Raw genomic sequence first — 21,649 nt, 5'->3', positions numbered from 1 at the left:
GTGGTTGAGAGTCCGCCTGCCGATGCAGGGGACACGGCTTCGGTGCCCCAGTCCAGGAAGATCCCACATGCCGTGGAGCGGCTAGGCCCGTGAGCCATGGCCGCTGAGCCTGTGCGTCCAGAGCCTGTGCTCCGCAACGGGAGAGGCCACAACAGTGAGAGGCCCGCGTACCGCAAAAAAAAAAAAAAAAGAAGCACTTTTCTAAAGAAAAGTTTTTTCAAGGCAAACAAGCATTCCTGTAGCATTAAAAAAAAAACAGGTGAGAAGTAGAAACCAATAAATGAGAAGCACATTATTACATCTTACTTGTCTGAGGTCAATGAATGCTAGCTGCAGAGTATCCCCTTGGAATCCTGGAACGGGCTCAGAGCTGGCAAACACTATTTAAAAAAAAAAAGAATAAAAACAAGATTGCAAAATATACAAGGGTTTAACCACTAAATTAATTTCTACTCATTACAAATGTATTATAATATTTACAGGTAATCATTTCAAATGAAGACTATTTATAACCTTCAATTTTCACCACTGAGAATGTTCTCCACACCCATTACCACAAATATTTTAATAATTTTAAACTTCCAATCTGCCATTTAATTACTCTAATCCTTAATTACAATAAATTTTAAATGGTTATCCATTTAACTTTTGTAAAAGTTCAAGGGTAGTAATATACTTCAATCAAGAAAAGTTTTCTGACTTTTTTTAGCCTTAAGTGAATGATTATAGAAGCATTTTGAAACTATATCAATTGCACGGTTGTCAACATATTTCAAAACATCTGCTTTGTTACAGAATATGCTCTACACAAATCCTACTCTAGCTAACAGCGATAATAGGCAGCCATGTAAGAAGTCAGTTTTACATGCAGTTTTACATTTTACAAGTAAAATGTTCAAAGTAGCAAAATGAGGATGATGTAGGAATGCCTGTTCATTTTTTTAAAATAATTTTTTTCCGTAATGGAATCCCACCTCTTTAAAAACTAAGAGACATCTTAAGACAAAATAGATTTCTTAAGACAGATTTCTTAATATCTTTAGACGAAAAATATTTTGAAAGATATTTTTCAACAACTTTTTTTTTTGGCCACACCGCATGGCTTGCAGGATCTTAGTTCCCCAACCAGGGATTTAAAGCAGGGCCACCACAGTGAAAGCGCCTATCCTAACCAATGGACCACCAGGGAATCCCTTTCAACAACTTTTTTGTACTTAAAAAAAGTTAATACTAGTAACATAGCTTTGTTTAGTTAGTTGAAGACAATCTCAATACTAGTTATTTTGAAAACAAAAGCCTTGTGGCTCATAAAAAAACCCTATCATTTTACACACATGCTTCTCTCGTAAGAATATGAACGCCTGCCACCACTCTCCCTCCCCATTAATATATGAGTTTTCTTCGAGAGTATTATGGATTTTCCATTTGTGAATTTATCTGAGCCAGTATTTTAGAAACCACTTACATTGTTAGCCTATATAGATCTTGGAATAACAAATATAATTCTTAACTTTAGTATATTCTGCGTGAAATATAGTTTAGAAAGGCTCAAAAATCAACATCTAAAAACAATAAATATATGAAAGCCTAGCACAGCTTAATTTATTTGGCATTTTTGGAAAATGAAGAATTCAAATTAAGTTTTTTTTGTTGATGTTGCTTTTAAGTTAATTATAATTTTCGCTTTAAGCATCAAAACTTTTTTTCATCGTAAGCATTTTTTGATAAAATTTTAAACTGCATCATAATACTTTCCCTATCTTTTTTTTTTTTGCAGTACGCGGGCCTCTCACTGTTGTGGCCTCTCCCGTTGAGGAGCACAGGCTCTGGACGCGCAGGCTCAGCGGCCATGGCTCACGGGCCTAGCCGCTCCGCGGCATGTGGGATCTTCCCAGACCGGGGCACGAACCCGTGTCCCCTGCATCGGCAGGCGGACTCTCAACCACTGTGCCACCAGGGAAGCCCTCCCTATCTTTTTTTTTTAGAATACTAAACACTATATAAACGTTTCTTAATTCTCTTCATTGATAACCATTAAGAACTTTTATTCTATACAATAAATTCCCAGGGCTGCTATGGTATTAATAGCTGTTTTCTATTACATTAAATAGCTCAGAATGCTGTGTTGTTTGAGTTCTTGTGTCTATCTTTAATAATTTTTCTGCCTTCTCTCTTACAGGTTTAACATAAATTCTTACTCCCTCCTCTCTCACTCATCTCTTATTATGTTATCTTTAATCTTCTTGAGCAGGTAGGTAAGCTAATCAATTACTAGAATAGTATCTAAAGTAAGAGCAAATACAGCCTGAGCATGGGCCTCTCCCACAAGTAGGTGAATGAGTTTATATATGCCTTTGAGTAAATGTACCTTTCAGTTACTCAGTTACACCATTTTCCTCCTTACTTCTTGGTTCTCTGCTGGGTACGAAGTAGCTATGGCCATTAGATAGGTGACTACATTCACCTTTCTCAGGCCCCCTATTTCCAGAAAACTAAGATTCATTCAGCAAATCTAACCATATTTTTCATTGTTTACTATAATTTACTCACATCACTGTCTTTTCATACAATGAAAAGTAGAATACTTTCATACTGTGGCAACTCCATCACCCCCTACCATTGCCCATATAATTGAATTGCCTCTTTTTAGTAACATGAGATCTTAATTGAAAAATAACAAGCAAAATTCTAATAGCTTATTAAAAGTAAAGATTTTTTTTTTAATCTAAAAAGTACTTTTCTTAAGACCATCCAGCATATCATTGGCTTTCGTGGCAAGTCTCAGGCTACTGTTTCCAAGTAACAATTAACTATGAATTCCTTAATGGTCTCTAATCAAGGCTGTATATGTTAGCTCAGCTTCTACCATCACCACATATACATACACACATAAAGACTTCCTATAATACAGAGAGACTTACTTTACATATCAGGCATAAAAATCAGCTCAATTTCAATTATACTTCGATTATTATGCACTTAATCTTCCAGAATTTTTCTACACTGAAAATAATCTGTCATTTTTCTTCTCTCTCAGTTCCTATTTAAGATACTATAGTTTAATAAGCCCCATTGCTTGGCATTAATCCAAAGAGCTTAGAGTCAAAATTATAATAGTACCATAAACTTATATAGCACTTTATAGCTTACAAAGCACTTTCTCTTAATCATAATAATTTACCTTAGTAAACAGGGCATGCAGATGATGGATCACAAAATCTTGCAGCTAGAAGAGACACCCCCCTTTGAAATATCTCCAACAGTGCTCTGAAGGCTCCGTTTAAAACTCACCAAGTTCTTCATTTTATAGGGCAGAAAAATTAAAATTGAAGTGATTTGCCCAGATCACATACCTAATTTAGATTTCCTGACATTCAATTCATTGATCCAGAATCTGATTAAGTATTCAACCTCTCATCTTTTATGCCATCTCTTCTAAGAACCTAACCAATATGGAAGTGAAATTCACTAGTTTATAGCTCTCAAGTCTTTTCTCAAATATTTTTTAGGGATAGGAGGCTTCAAATTTTTTCCTTTACTTCTTTAAAACTCAAATGTAGTCAATCCTGTTGGTTTTATCCTCTACAATATCTTCAGTCTGAATCTGTCTCTACCTCAGTTCAAGCTATCATCATTTCTTGCTTACATTACTAAAATACATTCCTATCTGGTCTCTCTGCTTCTTGTGTGCCACCTTTCCATCTACTTCTCCCAGTAAGATGTAAATGTGATTTATGCCACTTCACAGTTTAACACCTTTCAATGGTTCCCCATCACCTTCACAATAAAGCAGGACAAGTAAGATCCTTTATAACCTGGCCTTTGTCTATCTCTCTAGCCTCATCTCTTACCACCTTCCTAGGGGCACCTTAAACTCCTTCCATTCCAAACCACCTGCACTTCCTTGTATATGCCACAGTCTCTTACCAAGTACCTTTGATCCTTCTGCCTGGAGCATCCTTCCTCTTCTTTTCCACTGGGTAACTCTTACTTATCCTTCCATTCAATCTACATCTTCTGTGGAAGACTTCCATTACCCTGGAGCCTGGGTTAGGTCCCTCCTCTGTGATCTCCCTGCAACTTCTGTACACAGCCTAACTATACTACCCATTTTGCTATCTTATAATTGTTTATCTGTCTGGGTTTTCCCACCAGACCATGAACTCCCTGAGGGTAGGAAATATACTCCCATTTTTATATCCCGATCACCTAGTATAATGCCTGATACATAATGAGTAGGCAATAAAAGTTTCTTAAGTGAATGAAGGAAAATTGAACAAATGAACAAATAAATTCTAAGGGGATGCCATCCAATCCTGGTAATTGATACGTTCTCTAGCTTATTGATTAGATCTAGAATGATGTTGTCCAACAGAACTTTCTCCAGTAACAGAAATGTTCTATATCTGAGCTGAACTGAATTCTTAGTTTTATTTAATTTTAACTGAATAGTCACATATGACTACTAGACAGTGTAAATCTAGAACATTCTGTGCATATTTAGTGTATTTATTTCAAAATAACTGAGTGTGGGTAAGAATACTCCAAATGTTTCCTTCAGCCGAAACTAAATTGTGAGTTCTTCCACTAAACACGAAGCTCACAGGAAATAGAGATTTTTTTTTTTAACCTTTACATACTCTGTGCCTGGTGTACAAGAGATATTCAGTAAATGCGTTGAATGAATAAATAATAATACAAATAATTCATTTGTACTAATATGGTCCCAATAATTCTAGAGGTAGATTTCAATCTGAACTTTTTAAAGAATTGATGACTGATTTTTGGAATAGCTTATGTTTGTCTTCAGATTCCTTCTTGGCTCAAGCAGATTCTCAATTTTATATGATTTGTCATATTTTGGGGTTTCTTTGTTCTCCTCCCTTGGGCCAACTTTTTATTATTTTTATTTAATAACACCTACTTCCTAATATGATATTTTTTTTTTTTTGCGGTACACGGGCCTTTCACTGTTGTGGCCTCTCCCATTGTGGAGCACAGGCTCCGGACGCGCAGGCTCAGCGGCCATGGCTCACGGGCCTAGCCACTCTGCGGCATGTGGGATCTTCCCGGACCGGGGCACGAACCTGTGTCCCCTGCATCGGCAGGCGGACTCTCAACCACTGCACCACCAGGGAAGCCCAAGGATAGTTTTTAAAAACACACATTGATCTTGGTCTTTCAATAAGATATTTAAAAATAGTTTCCAGGGCTTCCCTGGTGGCGCAGTGGTTAAGAGTCCGCCTGCCAGTGCAGGGGACACAGGTTCGAGCCCTGGTCTGGGAAGATCTCACGTGCCGCAGAGCAGCTGGGCCCATGTCCACAACTACTGAGTCTGTGCTCTAGAGCCCGCGAGCCACAACTACTGAGCCCGTGTGCTGCAACTACTGAAGCCTGTGCCCCTAGAGCCCACATTCCACAACAAGAGAAGCCACCGCAATGAGAGGCCTGCACACCGGAACGAAGAGTAGACCCCACTCGCTGCAGCTAAAAAGAAAGCCTGCGTGCAACAACGAATACCCAGCACAGCCAAAAATAAATAATTTAAAAAATAGTGTTAAAAATAAATAAATTTTAAAAAATTAAAATAGTTTCCAGGCTTTCTAAAGTTTTTTTTTTTTTCTTAAAGGAGGTCAAAATCTTTGGGTTTTTTTCTCTTAGTGCCTCCTATTTGACTGTTTTTTTTTTTTCATAAATTTATTTTATTTTTGTCTGGATTGTGTCTTCGTTGCTGTGTGCGGGCTTTCTCTAGTTGCAGTGAGTGGGGGCTACTCTTTGTTGTGGTGCGCGAGCTTCTCATTGTGGTGGCTTCTCTTGTGGAGCACGGGCTCTAGGCAAGCAAGCTTCAGTAGTTGTGGCAGGGGGACTCTACAGCGTAGGCTCAGTAGTTATGGCGCATGGGCTTAGTTGCTCCGCAGCATGTGGGATCTTCCTGGACCAGGTCTCAAACCCGTGTCCCCTGCATTGGCAGGCGGATTCTTAACCACTGCGCCACCAGGGAAGCCCTGACCATTTCTTTTTTAAAATAAAATAGCTTCATGATATATTCATTTCCTCTTATTTTTTGCTAGAATATGGAACTTAATAATAATGATTCCAAGTTTAAAAATACTATTTTTTTTTAAATAAATTATTTTATTTTATTTTATTTATTTTTGGCTGCGTTGGGTCTTCATTGCTGTGCACGGGCTTTCTCTAGTTGCGGTGAGCAGGGGCTACTCTTCGTTGTGGTGCACGGGCTTCTCATTGCAGTGGCTTCTCTTTGTTGCAGAGCATGGGCCCTAGGTGTGCGGGCTTCCGTAGTTGTAGCATGCAGGCTCAGTGGTTGTGGCTCACGGGCTCTAGAGCGCAGGCTCAGTAGTTGTGGCGCACAGGTTTAGTTGCCCCACGGCATGTGGGATCTTCCCAGACCAGGGATTGAACCCATGTCCACTGAATTGGCAGGCGGATTCTTAACCACTGAGCCACCAGGGAAGCCCTGACCATTTCTTTTTTAAAATAAAATAGCTTCATGACATATTCATTTCCTCTTATTTCTTGCTAGAATATAGAACTTAATAATAATGATTCCAAGTTTAAAAATACTCTAAAGTAACATTAGAGGGACTTCCCTGATGGCACAGTGGTCAAGAATCCGCCTGCCAATGCAGGGGACATGGGTTCGAGCCCTGGTCCAGGAAGACCCCACATGCTGCAGAACAACTAGGGCTTTGCGCCACAACTACTGAGCCTGTGCTCAAGAGCCCACGAGCCACACCTACTGAGCCCACGTGCTGCAACTACTGAAGCCTGCACACCTAGAGCCTGTGCTGCACGACGAGAAGCCACCACAATAAGAAGCCCGTGAACCCCAACGAAGAGTAGCCCCCGCTCACTGCAACTAGAGAAAGCCCACGTGCAGCAACAGACCCAACACAGCCAAAAAAATAATTAATTAATTAATTAGATTTTAAATTTAAAAATTAAAAATAAATAAAATAACATTAGAGAGGGAGGTAGAGGGAAAGGCATCACCTTATCGGGAAGGTAAATTTTTGCTGTATCAGTTTAACTGAGAAGAAGATAAGATTGAATTGATTTAGATAAAACTGAAAGTTAAAATTAATACATACTGTAGAAGCTGTGATTATAATGACAAAAGAAACCCCTTCCAAATTGGCAATCTATGACGTTTTAAGAGAACAGAGTATCTATAGGCAAAAACATGAATTATTTGTAAATCTAACAAAACTTTAAGCAGGAAAATATGCCCTTCCTGCCCTCAGGATCTATGCACAGATGTACAGGATTTGTATGGGGGGAACAAAGATGGCTAAGAAGTCAGGCTATAAGTATTTATCCTGGCATGAAAATATAAACCTCTGAAATTAAATGCAGAGGGAGTAAGTCCTTGAACAATCCTGTCCTAGGCAGACAGTTATTTTTACTGTAAGGTGGATTATTTGGGAAACATTTACACAGGGTAGGAAGAATTGGGAAGTAGAAGAAAAAATGCCCATGGAATAAGAAGAGTAAATAGATCAAAAGATTGAAAAAGAGGGTGAGGAGGCTAGGCTAAATAAACTCTCAAGACTGCTTGTGGATGACAAGGCAAGGACATATAAAATGGAATGATTTCATAACTAAATAAATGACTGACTGTAAATAAAAACAGTCTGCATATTGAAAAGATTTCTCATAATTCCATTTCTTACTAGATCTGAAGATTTAAATTGGCTAGTTAGAACCCAAATTTTGGCTCGGCAACGTATTCTATGTGGACCAGATGTGTCATTAGAAGCGATGGCGAAGAGCACCATCTAGTGGTTTTTCTGGTAGTGAAGAACTCATGCCTGGGAGTCAGGGGTCTTGTTAGAATTCTTGACTGTTAAATTCTGTTACATGTGGTTGGTAGCAGTGGAATGCAAGCCTCTAGAACCAACTGCCCCTCTACATTCATCACCCCACTCTTATATAAGGTAGTATCTATTCCTCTCCCTTTCTTGGAAAAGGAGCAAAGCAGCCTAAATTTGATACCGTAAATGCCATTAAAACCAGAACAAATTCAAGTAGGCAAAAAATAAAAGAGCATCCAGCTTACTTAAAAAAAAATAAAAGACAAATATCCTCTCATACCATCGACATGATTTTGCTTGAACCCTTTTATATTGGGGTATGGACCTTTTTCAAGGCTAGAATTAGAGGCCCTGGGGTCATAGCCATATACATACAAAAAAATCTATAGAGACTTTCTTTCTTTCTTTCTTTCTTTCTTTTTTTTTTTTGAGGTGGGCTAAGCCTTTATCCAATTGCAAAAAGACCAAGGCCTTCAAACCTAGAGATTCACCTATTTCTCAATAAATCATCACTGAAAAAGGTACCATTGCTCTTCAACCTGGAGCTTTTCTAGTGCTTATGAATTTAGGATGTTAGACTCTTAGGAGTCAATAACCTCAATTAGGTATTTGTGTCGAATATATGAAAAAGTACATTCTAGACCTATTCTGGGTATCTCAAATCCTTCTGATTGCCTGATGCTTTGGAAATGTTATTTTGTTAGGGATGTGAAGGATTTCTGATACCTTTATAGGAACTTAAGAAGACACTTTTATTTTTTCCTCTATACTGTTGCATTTGTAAGGTGCCTTCTGATGCGACCCAATATATGAGGTGCTTAATAAAACAAAAGCACATACACAGATTTAGAACATCAGCTTTATGCCAAGCTTGGCAAATGCTCCTCCAAGAAGTGATTTCTCTTAAACTTATACAAAATCTGTAACAGGATTAAAGGTTCAATGTAGCTTTGTGGGGGGGCAGGGGCTACGTTTGCAATTCCGAATGGAATGCCTTCCTGACTTCTCCAACCACACAGTTATAGTAGTATTATTGGTTATGGTCAAGTTAAGCAAAAATGTCTACTTCATTCATGCATAAGCCCTACCTAATATTCTCAATCAGTACAACTTTTTATCTAAATTAGGTCTGCTTCTTATACTCTGTCACAGTACCATCTACTTTTCTAGAATTTAACAACTTATAATCATATGTATTAGTGCAGTCATATAATGAATGCCTCCCCACTGGGCCTAAACCCAAAGAGGGTTAGGGGCTTTTTCTGTTTTGTTTACCACTGTATCCCCTAAATGCCAAGTACTTGGTAGATATGAAGGAATTAATGCATGACTCTAAAGTACCATACTCTTCTTCGCCTTAAATTTTACTACTTCTGGGACTTCCCTGGTGGCGCAGTGGTTAAGAATGTGCCTGCCAATGCAGGACACAGGTTCGATCCCCGGTCCAGGAAGATCCCACATGCCACGGAGCAACTAAGCCCGTGCACCACAACTACTAAGCTGACATGCCACAACTACTGATGCCCACGCGCCTAGAGCCCGTGCTCCACAACAAGAGAAGCCACCGCAATGAGAAGCCCACGCACCACAATGAAGAGTAGGCCCTGCTCACCGCAACTACAGAAAGCCCACGCGCAGCAATGAAGACCCAACACAGCCAAAAGTAAATAAAATAAATTTATAAAAATAAACATAGTCATCAAATATGTGAAGAATTTTTATAAATGATCAGTTATATCTATATCAAGAAGTTGAATGGTCTTGAAAAAAATTACAGCAGCATCAATTGGCCTTAACCTTTTTTTTTTAAAGAGGTAGCATTTTATGTATGTATGTATGTATGTATGGCTGCATGTATGTATGTATGTATGTATGTATGGCTGCGCCACGAAGCATGCAGGAGCTTAGTTCCCCCTGACCAAGGATCGAACCCGTGCCCCCTGCAGTGGAAGTGTGGAGTCTTAACCACTGGACCTGCCAGGAAAGTTCCTGGCCTTAACTTTTTGATAACAAAGTTAGGAGAACTCTAGAAAAGCAAATGTAGATTATAGAGACTTCCTGATTTGTTAATTTGTTCATTTATGCAACAAATACTCTGAGCATAGCATTCTGCATTGGGTGCTGACAATTATAAATTCTATGTTGAATTTAACTATCTATCCTAGATGATTAAATCTCTTCTCTTTCCTCTCTCCTCTTCACCTTCCTCTCCTTTTCTCTTTCTTTCTTTCCCTCTTCATACCACCCACCCCAACCATGGGATGTATTCTTGGGTCTCTTCTACTATGTGAGTCTCTGACTCTAACCACCTAAATCATATCAAATTTACTCATTCACTAATTTTATGTATTCCCTCCTCCTCCTTTTAAAATGTCTGAAATTCATCTTCTTCTCTTCATTCCCACTGCCCAAAGTCAAGCTCTTTCTATCCTTCACAGGAAAAAGTTCAATAGTCTTTTAACAGGTCTTCCTACTTGTAGTACCTCTCTCATTTCAGTTCAATTTCCACATGACACAGAGTTAACTTTCTATAATACAGACTTCATAATGTCATGGTCCTGATTAAAAAGCTTCAATGGATCTCTATTGCTTATTAAATAAAGTCCAAGCATTCAGAAGTCTAACTTTTCTCAGCCATATCTTTCAACACTCTCAATCATGCATCTTGTAGTCTAGCTATACAAGACCGTATGAAGATTCCCTAAGCATTCTTTCATCACAGCACTTTTGCCTATGCCATTCCCTCTGCTCAGAATGCCCTTCCTTGCTTTTGATGAAACCTGACTCATCCTTTAAGACTCAAATTTCACTTCTGATAGTCAATCTTTTCAACCCCATGTAGGATTAATACATGCCTAACCTTCTCTACAAGTGATACATACTTCTATAAAGAATTTATGTTCTACTACAGTCATTTACATGTTTGTTTCCTCCCCATCTAGTATGTGAGATCTTTGAAACCTGATTCATCTTTGATTTCCCAGTAATAACAGGTAGTAGGTTCCCATTAAACATCTGAATAAATGAATCTTCCCTACAAATCAGTTGACTCTACATGGAAAAAATTCAGGTACAGACTGAAATTTGAGCTCAAGCCAATTTAACTCATAAGTATGTGTGTCACAAGGAATACCACGGAAAAGGGCACACACTGTTTGAAAAAATAAGTGGGTACAGGGGCTTCCCTGGTGGCACAGTGGTTGAGAGTCCGCCTGCCAATGCAGGGGACACGGGTTCATGCCCCGGTCCAGGAGGATCCCACATGCCGCGCAGTGGCTAGGCCCGTGAGCCATGGCCGCTGAGCCTGCGCGTCCGGAGCCCGTGCTCCGCAACAGGTTCAATCCCCGGTCCGTGGCAGAGGCCACGGCAGTGAGAGGCCCGCGTACCGCAAAAAAAAAAGAAAAAGTGACTACATAGATGGATCAGTGCTAATTCTTTCACTACCAGAAAAAAACAAAAACTAAAAGCACATGGCTGAATGATATGAGGAACTGAACTATTCTTAACTTTCTACCTCCCCAACTTCAGCTGGTTGTGCTATTTGTTTCTACCTGCAGACTGACATTTTAAGGCCTAGGAAATATATGCATAATGTTTTTACAAAGTAATGAGGATGGAAAAATAATCAAACCAAATTATAAAATTTAATTCAGAATTAAGGCCATTCTTGATGTTTATATTTGATGTTAACCTCTTATTGCTTAAGTTCTTTGACTTAAGCCTTTCTTGAGTTACCCAAGATCTTTGGTCATTTTTGGTATCTAGTTCCTGATCTCTGCTATCTAACTTCCTTGGACTCTGGATTTCTTACTAGTGTAAAACAGACTAGTAGGATTTTATGTTAATCCCACAAACCAGTCACAGACTTTTTTTTTTTTGGCTGCGTTGGATCTTTGTTGCTGCACGGGGGCTTTCTCTAGTTGAGGCGAACAGGGGCTACTCTTCGCTGCAGTGCGCGTGCTTCTCATTGCAGTGGCCTCTCTTTTTGCGGAGTATGGGCTCTAGGTGTACAGGCTTCAGTAGTTGCGGCACGTGGGCTCAGTAGTTGCGGCACGTGGGCTCAGTAGTTGTGGCTCGCGGGATTTAGAGCACAGGCTCAGTAGTTGTGGCACACGGGCTTACTTGCTCTGCGGCATGTGGGATCTTCCCGGACCAGGGCTCAAACCTGTGTCGCCTGCATTGGCAGGCGGATTCTTAACCACTGGGTTACAAGTATAAGTGCCACCAGGGAAGTCCCTGGTCACAGACTTTTAAGTAATAGTTTCTGAGCCTCTTGAAGGGAAAGTAATTACTATGAATCAATATGGGTTTATGAAGAATCAGAGTAGTAACATTTTCTTCTTTGAAAAACTAATTAGACTGGTAGATGAGGAAAATTCAACGGCCATTATTATCCCTATATACCAGCAAGGCATCTGGCAAAGTTGCTCGTAACTTTGAGCTATGATTTAGATTCAAAACTATGAATTAGATTCAACTAGGGAATTAGCAACTGGCTGAAGAAATCCAAAGATACCCAAGATTTTGAATAATGGATCTAAGTCAATATGAATAGATAGACCCGTGTAATGTTGTGGTTCTCAAACTTTACTGTGCATCAGTATCACCTGAAAGGCCGACTCAAAAAGAAATTGCTATGTCCTATGCCCAGAATTCACAATTCAGCAGGTGGGGTTCAAGAATTTACATTGCTGGGACTTCCCTGGTGGTACAGCGGTAAAGAATCCACCTTCCAGTGCAAGGGACGCGGGTTTGATCCCTGGTCGGGGAACTAAGATCCCACGCGCCACAGGGCAATTAAGCCCGCGCACGCGCACCACGACTACTGAACTTGCGCACATCAACGAGGGAGCCTGAGTGCCGCAAACTACAGAGCCCACGTGCTCTGGAGCCCGTGCGCCACAACTACAGAGCCCATGTGTACTGGAGCCCGCGCGCCACAACTAGAGAAGAGAAAACCCGCATGCCACAACTAGAGAGAAGCCCATGCGCCACAAACAAAAGATCCCGCATGCTGCAACTAAGACCCAATGCAGCTTAAAAAAATAAAGAAAATAAACAAATAAAATAAAATAAAACAAGAATTCACACTGCTAATAAGTTCCCAGATGATACTGTTGCTGCTCATCTGGGAACCATGTTTTGAGAATCACTGATGTACTATATATCAGGATACAGATATCAGGTTTTGTTCAACATTTTGCTAATGACCTTGTTAAATAAAAGCATGATTACAAACCTGCAGATGATATTAAATTTTGATATAAAAAGATCTCAATAGGCTAGCTGTGGGACAAATCTTAAAATAAAATTTAATAGGGATAATCTTAAAATCCTAAAACAAAAACTAATCATACAAGTATAAGAAAAACAAAGCTTGACAATCACACACAAAAAAAGAGAAAGATAAAGAGATTTTAGAATGCTACAGCTTCAATGATTCGAGAGTATACTCTGGTAACCAAAAAAGGTAATAACAGTTTGGATTTTACTAATAAAGTACAAAATATGGAACAATGTATTTGATAGTCCAACTACATATTATACTGGTTCCATCACACCTGGGTATCTCTGTATTCAATTTTGGGTGTCAGACATTAAACAGAAGGCAGTCAAACCAGTTTGTTCAAAGAAGAGCTTTGGACCTAAAATCATTATCACATGAGAACAGTAAGAGGAATTGTTTATCTCTGGTCTTCAGAAGATTCAGAAAGATATGAGAGCAGTTTTCATATAATTGGCTTGTGGATGAAGACTAGGTTTTCTCTATATGACCCTAAGTGGAACTGCCACCTGTAGTTATCAGACTGCTTACTATACACAGGTGCCCAGCTGAGGAGAGGAGTGGGGAGGGAACAGGGGCTGAAATCTAGCTCACATTTCACTTGATAAGTCATGTGCCTTGGTGGGGGTGTCCAGCTGGAAAAAGGGTAAACTTTTTTCTAATTCATAGAAAGGGGACAACACTGGAGGACTTTTTCCCTTCGGTGGGAATATCTTTTCTAATTTGCACAAAGGCACAATATGGACTAGTGGTGACTCTAGCCCTAACGCAGAACTAGGTACATTAGGAGAAGTTTAGAAAAAACAACTGCAACTCAATGTGAGAAATTGACAGAGTAATATATTAAATGCAAACTCATTTTCTGAAGAGTAGTTAATCTCCCAAATTAAATGTTCAAGGAATAGCTGGACAACTACTTGATGGGGTTATTTTAGAGTGTGTTTCAAGGTAGAGGAGTATGTGAGTATGTCCTACTAGGCGGGTGGTGAAACTCAATGGTTGTTTAGTTTCCAGGATTCCACATCTGAACTATCTGCCTGTTTTCTCCATATCCCAGTTGATTCTTAAGGCATCCAGATTCCTTCTCTTCACAAATTTACCATACATTCTAGCCTTCCTCTTACCTAGCCAAATTCCTCTTCCTGTCTCCCTTTCTTCTCCTTTCTCTGCCCCAATGTGTAGAAAGCATACACACAGCATTAATACTGAAAATAAACCTTGTATTTTTAAAAATTGCTTTCTTCCAGATTAAAAAACAAAAAAACAAAAACACTATTTAAAATAGGGATGAAGGGAATTCCCTGGCAGTCCAGAGGTTAGGACTGCATGCTTCCTTTACAGGGGGCACAGGTTCGATCCCTGGTCAGGGAACTAAGACCCTGCAAGCTGCGTGGCGTGGCCAAAAAAAAAGGGGATGAAAACTAAAATTCTCTGAACATATTATTAGAGAAAGCTAAGTTTCATTTTTAAGTGATTTATATATCAATCACTAAAAGTCATGAGTTGGGGAGTAGATAATTCTTTTGCACCAGAAAGAGAGTGGAATAGACATGAAAAATGCAATGTCAGGGAATTCCCTGGTGGTCCAGTGGTTAGGACTCTGAGCTTCCAATGCCAGGGGCCCAGGTTTGATCCTTGGTTGGGTAACTAAGATCCCACAAGCCTCGTGGTGTGGCCAATGGGGGAAAAAAAAAATGTAATGTCAATTTTTATTTGTTCAGTGAGTACTGAATGCGTGATACTGTATTAAGTAATGATTAAGTAATATTTGATAAAAATTAAGGAGCAGAGCCAACCACAGCCATAATCTTATAGGAAGCTGAGTTATCTTTTGTGGTTTGTCTTTGAGTCCTGGTTTCTCCCTTTCCATATCTATAGTACCAGAACCTTGGCCCCCATCAGGCTAGGGTTTATTCCTCTTGTACTTGACCCCAGACATCTTTAACTGAGTTATACCTTATACTTAGGAATAATCTCTTCCAAGAGATTAGTCTTTTAAGAAAACATCAACATCTTAAAAGCAGCCTTCAGTAACTCCACCCAAATAAGTAACTAAAGGGAGAAACTGTCCTATGATGTAACAGAAAGGCAAAGTTTTGTGTTTTTTGTGCCTTTCTCTAAATATAGTTAGGCTTACTCTTCATGGAGAGGTAAGAGGACAGAGAAAATCTCTAGGTACCTGAAGCTGCCTAACCAAACAGTAATTTCCATTTTTTAACAAAAATATCTAATTGAGAAGACACAACCAAATACCAATAAAGGGCTCAACCACCCTCAAGCAATATTTATGTAAAATGTTTACATAAACATTATCATACTGAAATGATCTCATAAGACAACTTTTTTTTTTCTTTTGGCGTGCGGCACAGCTTGTGGGATCTTAAGTCCCTACCAGGGATCGAACCCAGGCCCTTGTAATGAAATCGTGGAATCCTAACCACTGGACTGCCAGGGAATTCCCTCGTAAGATAACTTTTAAAGAACTTTAAGAAATCAGTTTCAAATTATTTGTAGAATGAATTAACAATTACTTTGAGTTAGAAACATTTTAAAAAGTGCTTTTTGGGGCTTCCCTGGTGGCGCAGTGGTTGAGAGTCCGCCTGCCAATGCAGGGGACACGGGTTCGTGCCCTGGTCCGGGAAGATCCCACGTGCCGCAGAGCGGCTGGGCCCGTGAGCCATGGCCGCTGAGCCTGCGCGTCCGGAGCCTGTGCTCTGCAACGGGAGAGGCCACAACAGTGAGAGGCCCGCGTACAGCAAAAAAAAAAAAAAAAAAAAAAAGTGCTTTTTGGTAAGTATTTTTGTAAATACAAGATAAATATCATTTTGTAAACGATAGTTTTATTTTGAGAAAGAAATATATAAAGGTTTTCTAATTAGAGAAAATTAGAAATGCTTTCTAGGAAAAGAAAATGAATCCTTCTCTTCCCTAGGGAAAAACTATCTTTCTTTTGCTTTGTAGATCAGTATTTCTCTTTTTTTGAAGGAAATAGGTGGGTTTTTTAAAACTTTGCATTTCTTTTTTTGTGTAATAAACAATTGATCTTGATATATATAGAAGCAGACAAATATTTTTTATTTGTTGAAAAAAAAATCTGTCACTCCTGCTTCAGGTGCAAGCCACTGACATTTAATTTTTTAACGTCTTTCACAGAGAATATATTATTGCAAAATCTGCCCAAATAAATATTTTATAATCCTTCTTGTGCCCCACTGATTTTCAATTTATCAACAGTGGTGCCTGACTAAACTGTCAACCAGGGATTTTTATCATTTAATCAGTGTACCATTCATTTGAAAGTAATGCAAAAAATTGTTCCATAAACTCATGTTCTGTATAAGGGTAACCTACATCTAGAAGTATATATAACAAGGCGAATAACTAAATAGCACATTCAACTTTGAAGATGACTGGCTAATGTCAACATTAGATTATGGAATCTGCTAACCTGTCACCTAAAGAAAATAAAGTGAAAAACAATGGTAAAGGTAAAGACTTGAGAAATTCTTTGGGAAAGAGAATCAAAATTTCAGAATATAAAAGAAGCTTCACTTGGAATGCAGGGTCCTAAGATTATTCTTTAGCAGGTATCTGAAAAGTTATTTACAGGAAAGTAAGAACGACAAACTTGGAATCATTTCATTCACTTACTACAAACCTCAGGAGAGTCCTGGCAAGAAGACAAGAATGACCAAAAGAAGGAATAAAGGAAAAAAAATGAATCATAAATGTATCACCTTTTTAATTATCCAGTCTGGATTGTCACTTCAGTGCCTCTCTAGAGCAGAGGTCCCCAACCTTCCTGGCACCAGGGACCGGTTTCTTGGAAGACAACTTTAACATGGGCAGGGGGGTGGGGGTGAGGGGGGTGGATGGCTCAGGCGGTAATGGGAGCGATGGGGGGCGGCAGATGAAGCTTCGCTCGCTCGCCCGCCGCTCACCTCCTGCTGTGCGGCCCGGTTCTGAACAGGCTGTGGACCAGTAGCGGTCCGCGGCCCAGGGGTTGGGGATCCCTGCTCTACAGGCCCTAAATGTGAAAGTGAGATATTTTTCTCTTGTTGAAAAGAAGTTGCTTCTAAGGCTGCCGAAAGTTTAACTGAATCAGGCCTCTTCCCTCCTTTATGAACTATCCTACTATATACCGTTTTTTCATATAATTTAAATATAGATTCTTAGAAATGCATCAGATTTAACCAATAAGGTACTTACATTCACACTGTATGACATCTAAGTTAAATTGCTGAACGGCTCCCATGCTTATCTGTTTTAACTCACTGTCCAGGAGCATCTGCATTAATGATGTTGACAGATGCTGGCAGGCTGACATGCAAGCAGTCTGGGCAACTTTCCCCTGTTATACAAATATCCAAACCAAAAAATAAACAAACAAACAAACATATAAATATATCATCGTGTATCACAAAAGTTATATACATGGCATTTTTTTGTTTTTTTTTTTGGTAGAATAGTAATTATTGGCCTTTCTCTTTCTGTATTCTGAGTGGCTGTCTTTTAGCATAGGAATTGAAAGTAATATTCTGTTGACTTGTCCTTCTCAGGATATAAATATCATTAAAGCTCTAACTGCATGCAGAAAAATTAAAGTACAAGTTTAAAACCCATTATTTATTATTTCAGATCTCCTGAAATGCCTCAAGTATTTTTAAAAATGCACATTAAAATATGACATTTGTGACATAAAGTAACTGTCATGTTGACAGAACATTTTATTCATATAATGCTCTTTAAGCTTTCCTTTATACAGTTAACCAAGACAAGAATTAAAGAAGTTAATAGTGTAATTTATTAGAATTGAAACTATACCTAATATGCTTTATAATATATACTTTGATATGTAATATATAAAATATACTTTATAAAATATACTTTGAGTCATTAAGTCCTTACTTCTAATAGGAACATTAGTTTGTAGCACAGCTTCAATTAGGAGGGGAAAAAAAGAAGCTTGCATACCAATATGATTTCACAGTCATTTACAGATCTTCATTTAGTTTTAGAAATTAAGTTTTAGAATCATCTGATAATTTAGAAATATGTAGTTAATTGAGCTATAAATACTTGTGGTTGTCTTTTAGTATATATATCATTATATTTTCTACTATAATAAGCTCCTAAAACTCTACATGAATTTTGACTGACAGCCTTGATTCAGGCTGTATCTTCTTTAAAATGATAAAAAATAATTTTAAATGTTTAGCCTCCAGATTACTGGGATCACAATACAATATTGCTTTTAGTATAAATTGTTCTTCTAAGCAGGATTTTTATTTCAACTAAAAGTTTAAAAGAAAATATTACAAAAACTATTTTAGGTAAAGTTTTCTAGTGTAATGCTGCTCCTAGTATGGTTATCTCCAAACCACAAGTATGTGATTTGGTGATGGATTGACTCCCATGATAGGATTCAAAGATCTAGGAACAGGGTTAGAAATAACGACATTTGGAAGATGTGCCGTGTTCTGCCTCGTTCTCATTAACAAATATTTACCCAGAGATATTTGATAATTATATATTTTTCCTACTTATCACAAAGGCCAATAAATCTATAAAATCATGAAAATCTTCCAAACATAAATGCTATAATAGATACAAAAATGTTTACATAGGGTTGATCTGTTAGAAAAGTAAGAAAAAACATAAATACATTTTCAAGTTTACTAGAACAGCTGTTCATTAAGTTACACATTTAAAGTCAGACTAGAAACAAGCAACTTTTATGAATCTTTTATGAGTCTTCAGCATGTAGACACTAGGCGCAGTGGAAAAACTGTGCATCTGAAATGGAATGCCAATATCTATATCAAAAACTTTAGAGATAAAAGCTGATGCAAACAATATATTTGACAGATACTGATGAACTGCCAAAAAGGAATGTAACAAACAATGCAAAACCCAGCATGCTTCAAGACCCCCCAAACCCAAGAGGAATTAGTCTAGGAGACATGCAGCTCCATTCCCCAAGCAGAATAATATCAATATGAATGAGGGGCAGAGGGAGACAGAAAAAGAAGAAATCAATGGCATGTAATTTAATTACAATGTAATAGGCTTGAGAATAGTTAATGGAAATGTCATTTTGACCAAATGGAACAACTACTGCATTTTAGTTTAATGTACTTCTCCATCAAATCAGCTCCATGTCCTATTTACGTTGCCACTATAATGTACTAACTGCAAAAGCAGATTAATAAATTGCCAAAACAATTATTATTACATTCATTTCATAAACACATTGCATAATGTTAGTAGTATTATTTTAAGGTGATCTTTAAATTTTAACACAGGTTCAGATGCTACAAATGACTATGTAGCAATAGTACTGGAGCCAAAATGATGGTACTAGTACAAAAATTCAGGCTATTCCATAAATTTGGTGGATATATAGGTAATGAAAACATATGTGTGTGTGCATGCACACGCACACACACGCACACACACATGCGTTTAGCTTTTTGTTTAAATAATACATGTAATAATAAAATCTTAATATAAAATTTCCTTTGATTATGCATATTAAATACAGGCTTATTGTTCTCAAAGATAGAAGTTTAAAATATTTGTAAAATATTCAAATGAAAAATTCTTCCTTTTTTATAGCTCAAAATTAATATCAAAGGTTCAAATCCTTTAAATATTTAAAGTTATATTCTATAAGATTATACTTTTTAAAATGTCTACTTCCTGATTATAAAATGTGAACAAATATTCTTAAATTTTATCTATTACTTATTTTGAGACAGAAAATTTTAATGTTCCAGAAACTCGCACATTCCAAAAACCTCTCTGGCAATTCATTTTTGATGCCTGTAGCCCTTGGTACACTTTTGTATAACCAAAACACCCCTTTCTGAACACTATTTTGCTATTATTGTTGATCCTTTTAATACTGCATCACTTTCTAGAACAAAAATAATCTAAGTACTTTTACGACTATCTTTAAAAACTAGCCTTTTTCATTAGAGATGCTCTGGTTTTTAATATTACAACAAAGGCAAAATAATTAAGTGAAGTGACTGAGAAAACACAGCACATTTAATATCAAACACCTAGAAATTTCTGCTGTCCTCATCTGAAAAATTAATTGCAACTATTATTAACATTCTCCTCTTTAACAACATAAATTTCAGTAAATAAGTAAAAACACCTGCCAAACTTTTAAAGGTAACTACTTTTTTACCCTGATCTAACATTTTGCTGAAAAACAACTTGTAAAGAGAGAAAACCCTTGGACAAACTTCTTATATTTCAAAGGAACTTGTAAAAGAGAATCTGCTGACATATTAGATCCTTTTTGCATTACTCAAAAGCTTTTCTTCTAAGAACAATTGTGGTAAAGAGACATTTGGCTCCTAGGAAATTCCCAAAGGGTCAACCATATGCATCCTTCCATGGCACCTTCACAGTGCTGCTTTCTAGATCCATGTCTCAAAAGCAGCTTTCATCATTTACTTGTGTGTCAGTCAATATGATTTATGGACTGCATTCAACAAAGTCAAAGCATATAGAATGAGAAATATGACTACAATCTGCTAATTTGTTTTGTATTGAGCCACTTAAGAGTCAAAGACCTAATGTCAGACTGAGACCAGCAACACAATTAACCGGTCGGTGACAGATTCATCCATCCTCCCTGCCAGGCTGTGCCAATCAAAGACAGCATGAGGTGACATTTGGTGAAATCAGTAAGAAAACTCATTCTCTAAGTAACCTATGTGAGACCTTGATTGACACTTTTTGAATTGTTTGTGGAACACAGACACTCTACCCAATAGTCCCTCACTGCAAGCTGTGAAATAAAGCTTTTAATGCCAATCACAGGAACAATAAACCACAAACCACCAACCCTCAGTTTAAAAGGAATCAAGAAAACACATCTGTTTGTATGTCAAGCCAAATTTTCAAAATAATTTACTATTATAGATTAGGCTAAAGATACTCTGCTTCCTTTGAAACGTCGTAAAATGACATGGTAACAAAAATACAACACATTTTATTAGATTATAGCTCAAAACTGTTTTGGTTTCAAAGTAATGTTTTGATAGATCTACTCTCATATAATAGTAGGAGAAATGCAGAATACTTAAAAACTAATTTGACACATTTAAATTTTCATTTGAAGTTTTCATTTCTGTCTCACCATTCTCTTATTTCAAAGGCCTAATAAAGAAGGAAGGTTTGATTTCAATAGTACTTATTTGAAAGCATTTTTCAATGCTGCTTTCATTCTCTCAAATACATTTAACATAAAAATGTACTCTTGAAATCACAACCATTCTTTCTGCGTTGGTCTACTTTCCTTAATGATCCCCGGAGAATCCACTTTCCTTTATTTATACCCCCACAAAAGATCAACTTGGCACAAAAACCTACTTTTTATTTAAATTAAAAAAATAAAGACTCAGAAATATTATGTGCTGTATTTATTAATCTTTAAATTGATAACAGGTTTTGTTTTAAAAGGTTATGTAACTCTTGTCAGGAAAAACTGGAAAATAAAATCATGGTCAAT

General features: G+C 37.7%; 1 protein-coding gene across 1 annotated transcript in view; it reads right to left on the bottom strand.

Annotated features, from left to right (window-relative positions):
* EXOC6 (exocyst complex component 6) overlaps positions 1–21,649 on the bottom strand; it is a 193,302-nt gene that overhangs the window by 35,512 nt on the left and 136,141 nt on the right. Inside the window, exons 19-20 of the mRNA XM_029245876.1 lie at positions 17,329–17,470; positions 307–380 (exon numbers count right to left, since the gene is read on the bottom strand). Of these exons, the coding sequence (XP_029101709.1) occupies positions 307–380; positions 17,329–17,470 (216 nt within the window). The remainder of the gene's footprint in view (positions 1–306; positions 381–17,328; positions 17,471–21,649) is intronic.

This window comes from Monodon monoceros, unplaced genomic scaffold (genome assembly GCF_005190385.1).
Source record: "Monodon monoceros isolate NGI ecotype Baffin Bay Population unplaced genomic scaffold, NGI_Narwhal_1 Super_Scaffold_4, whole genome shotgun sequence".
Classification (NCBI taxonomy): domain Eukaryota; kingdom Metazoa; phylum Chordata; class Mammalia; order Artiodactyla; family Monodontidae; genus Monodon; species Monodon monoceros.
Note: the sequence above shows the minus strand (reverse complement) of the source record. Positions and strands in the feature narration are given on the sequence as shown.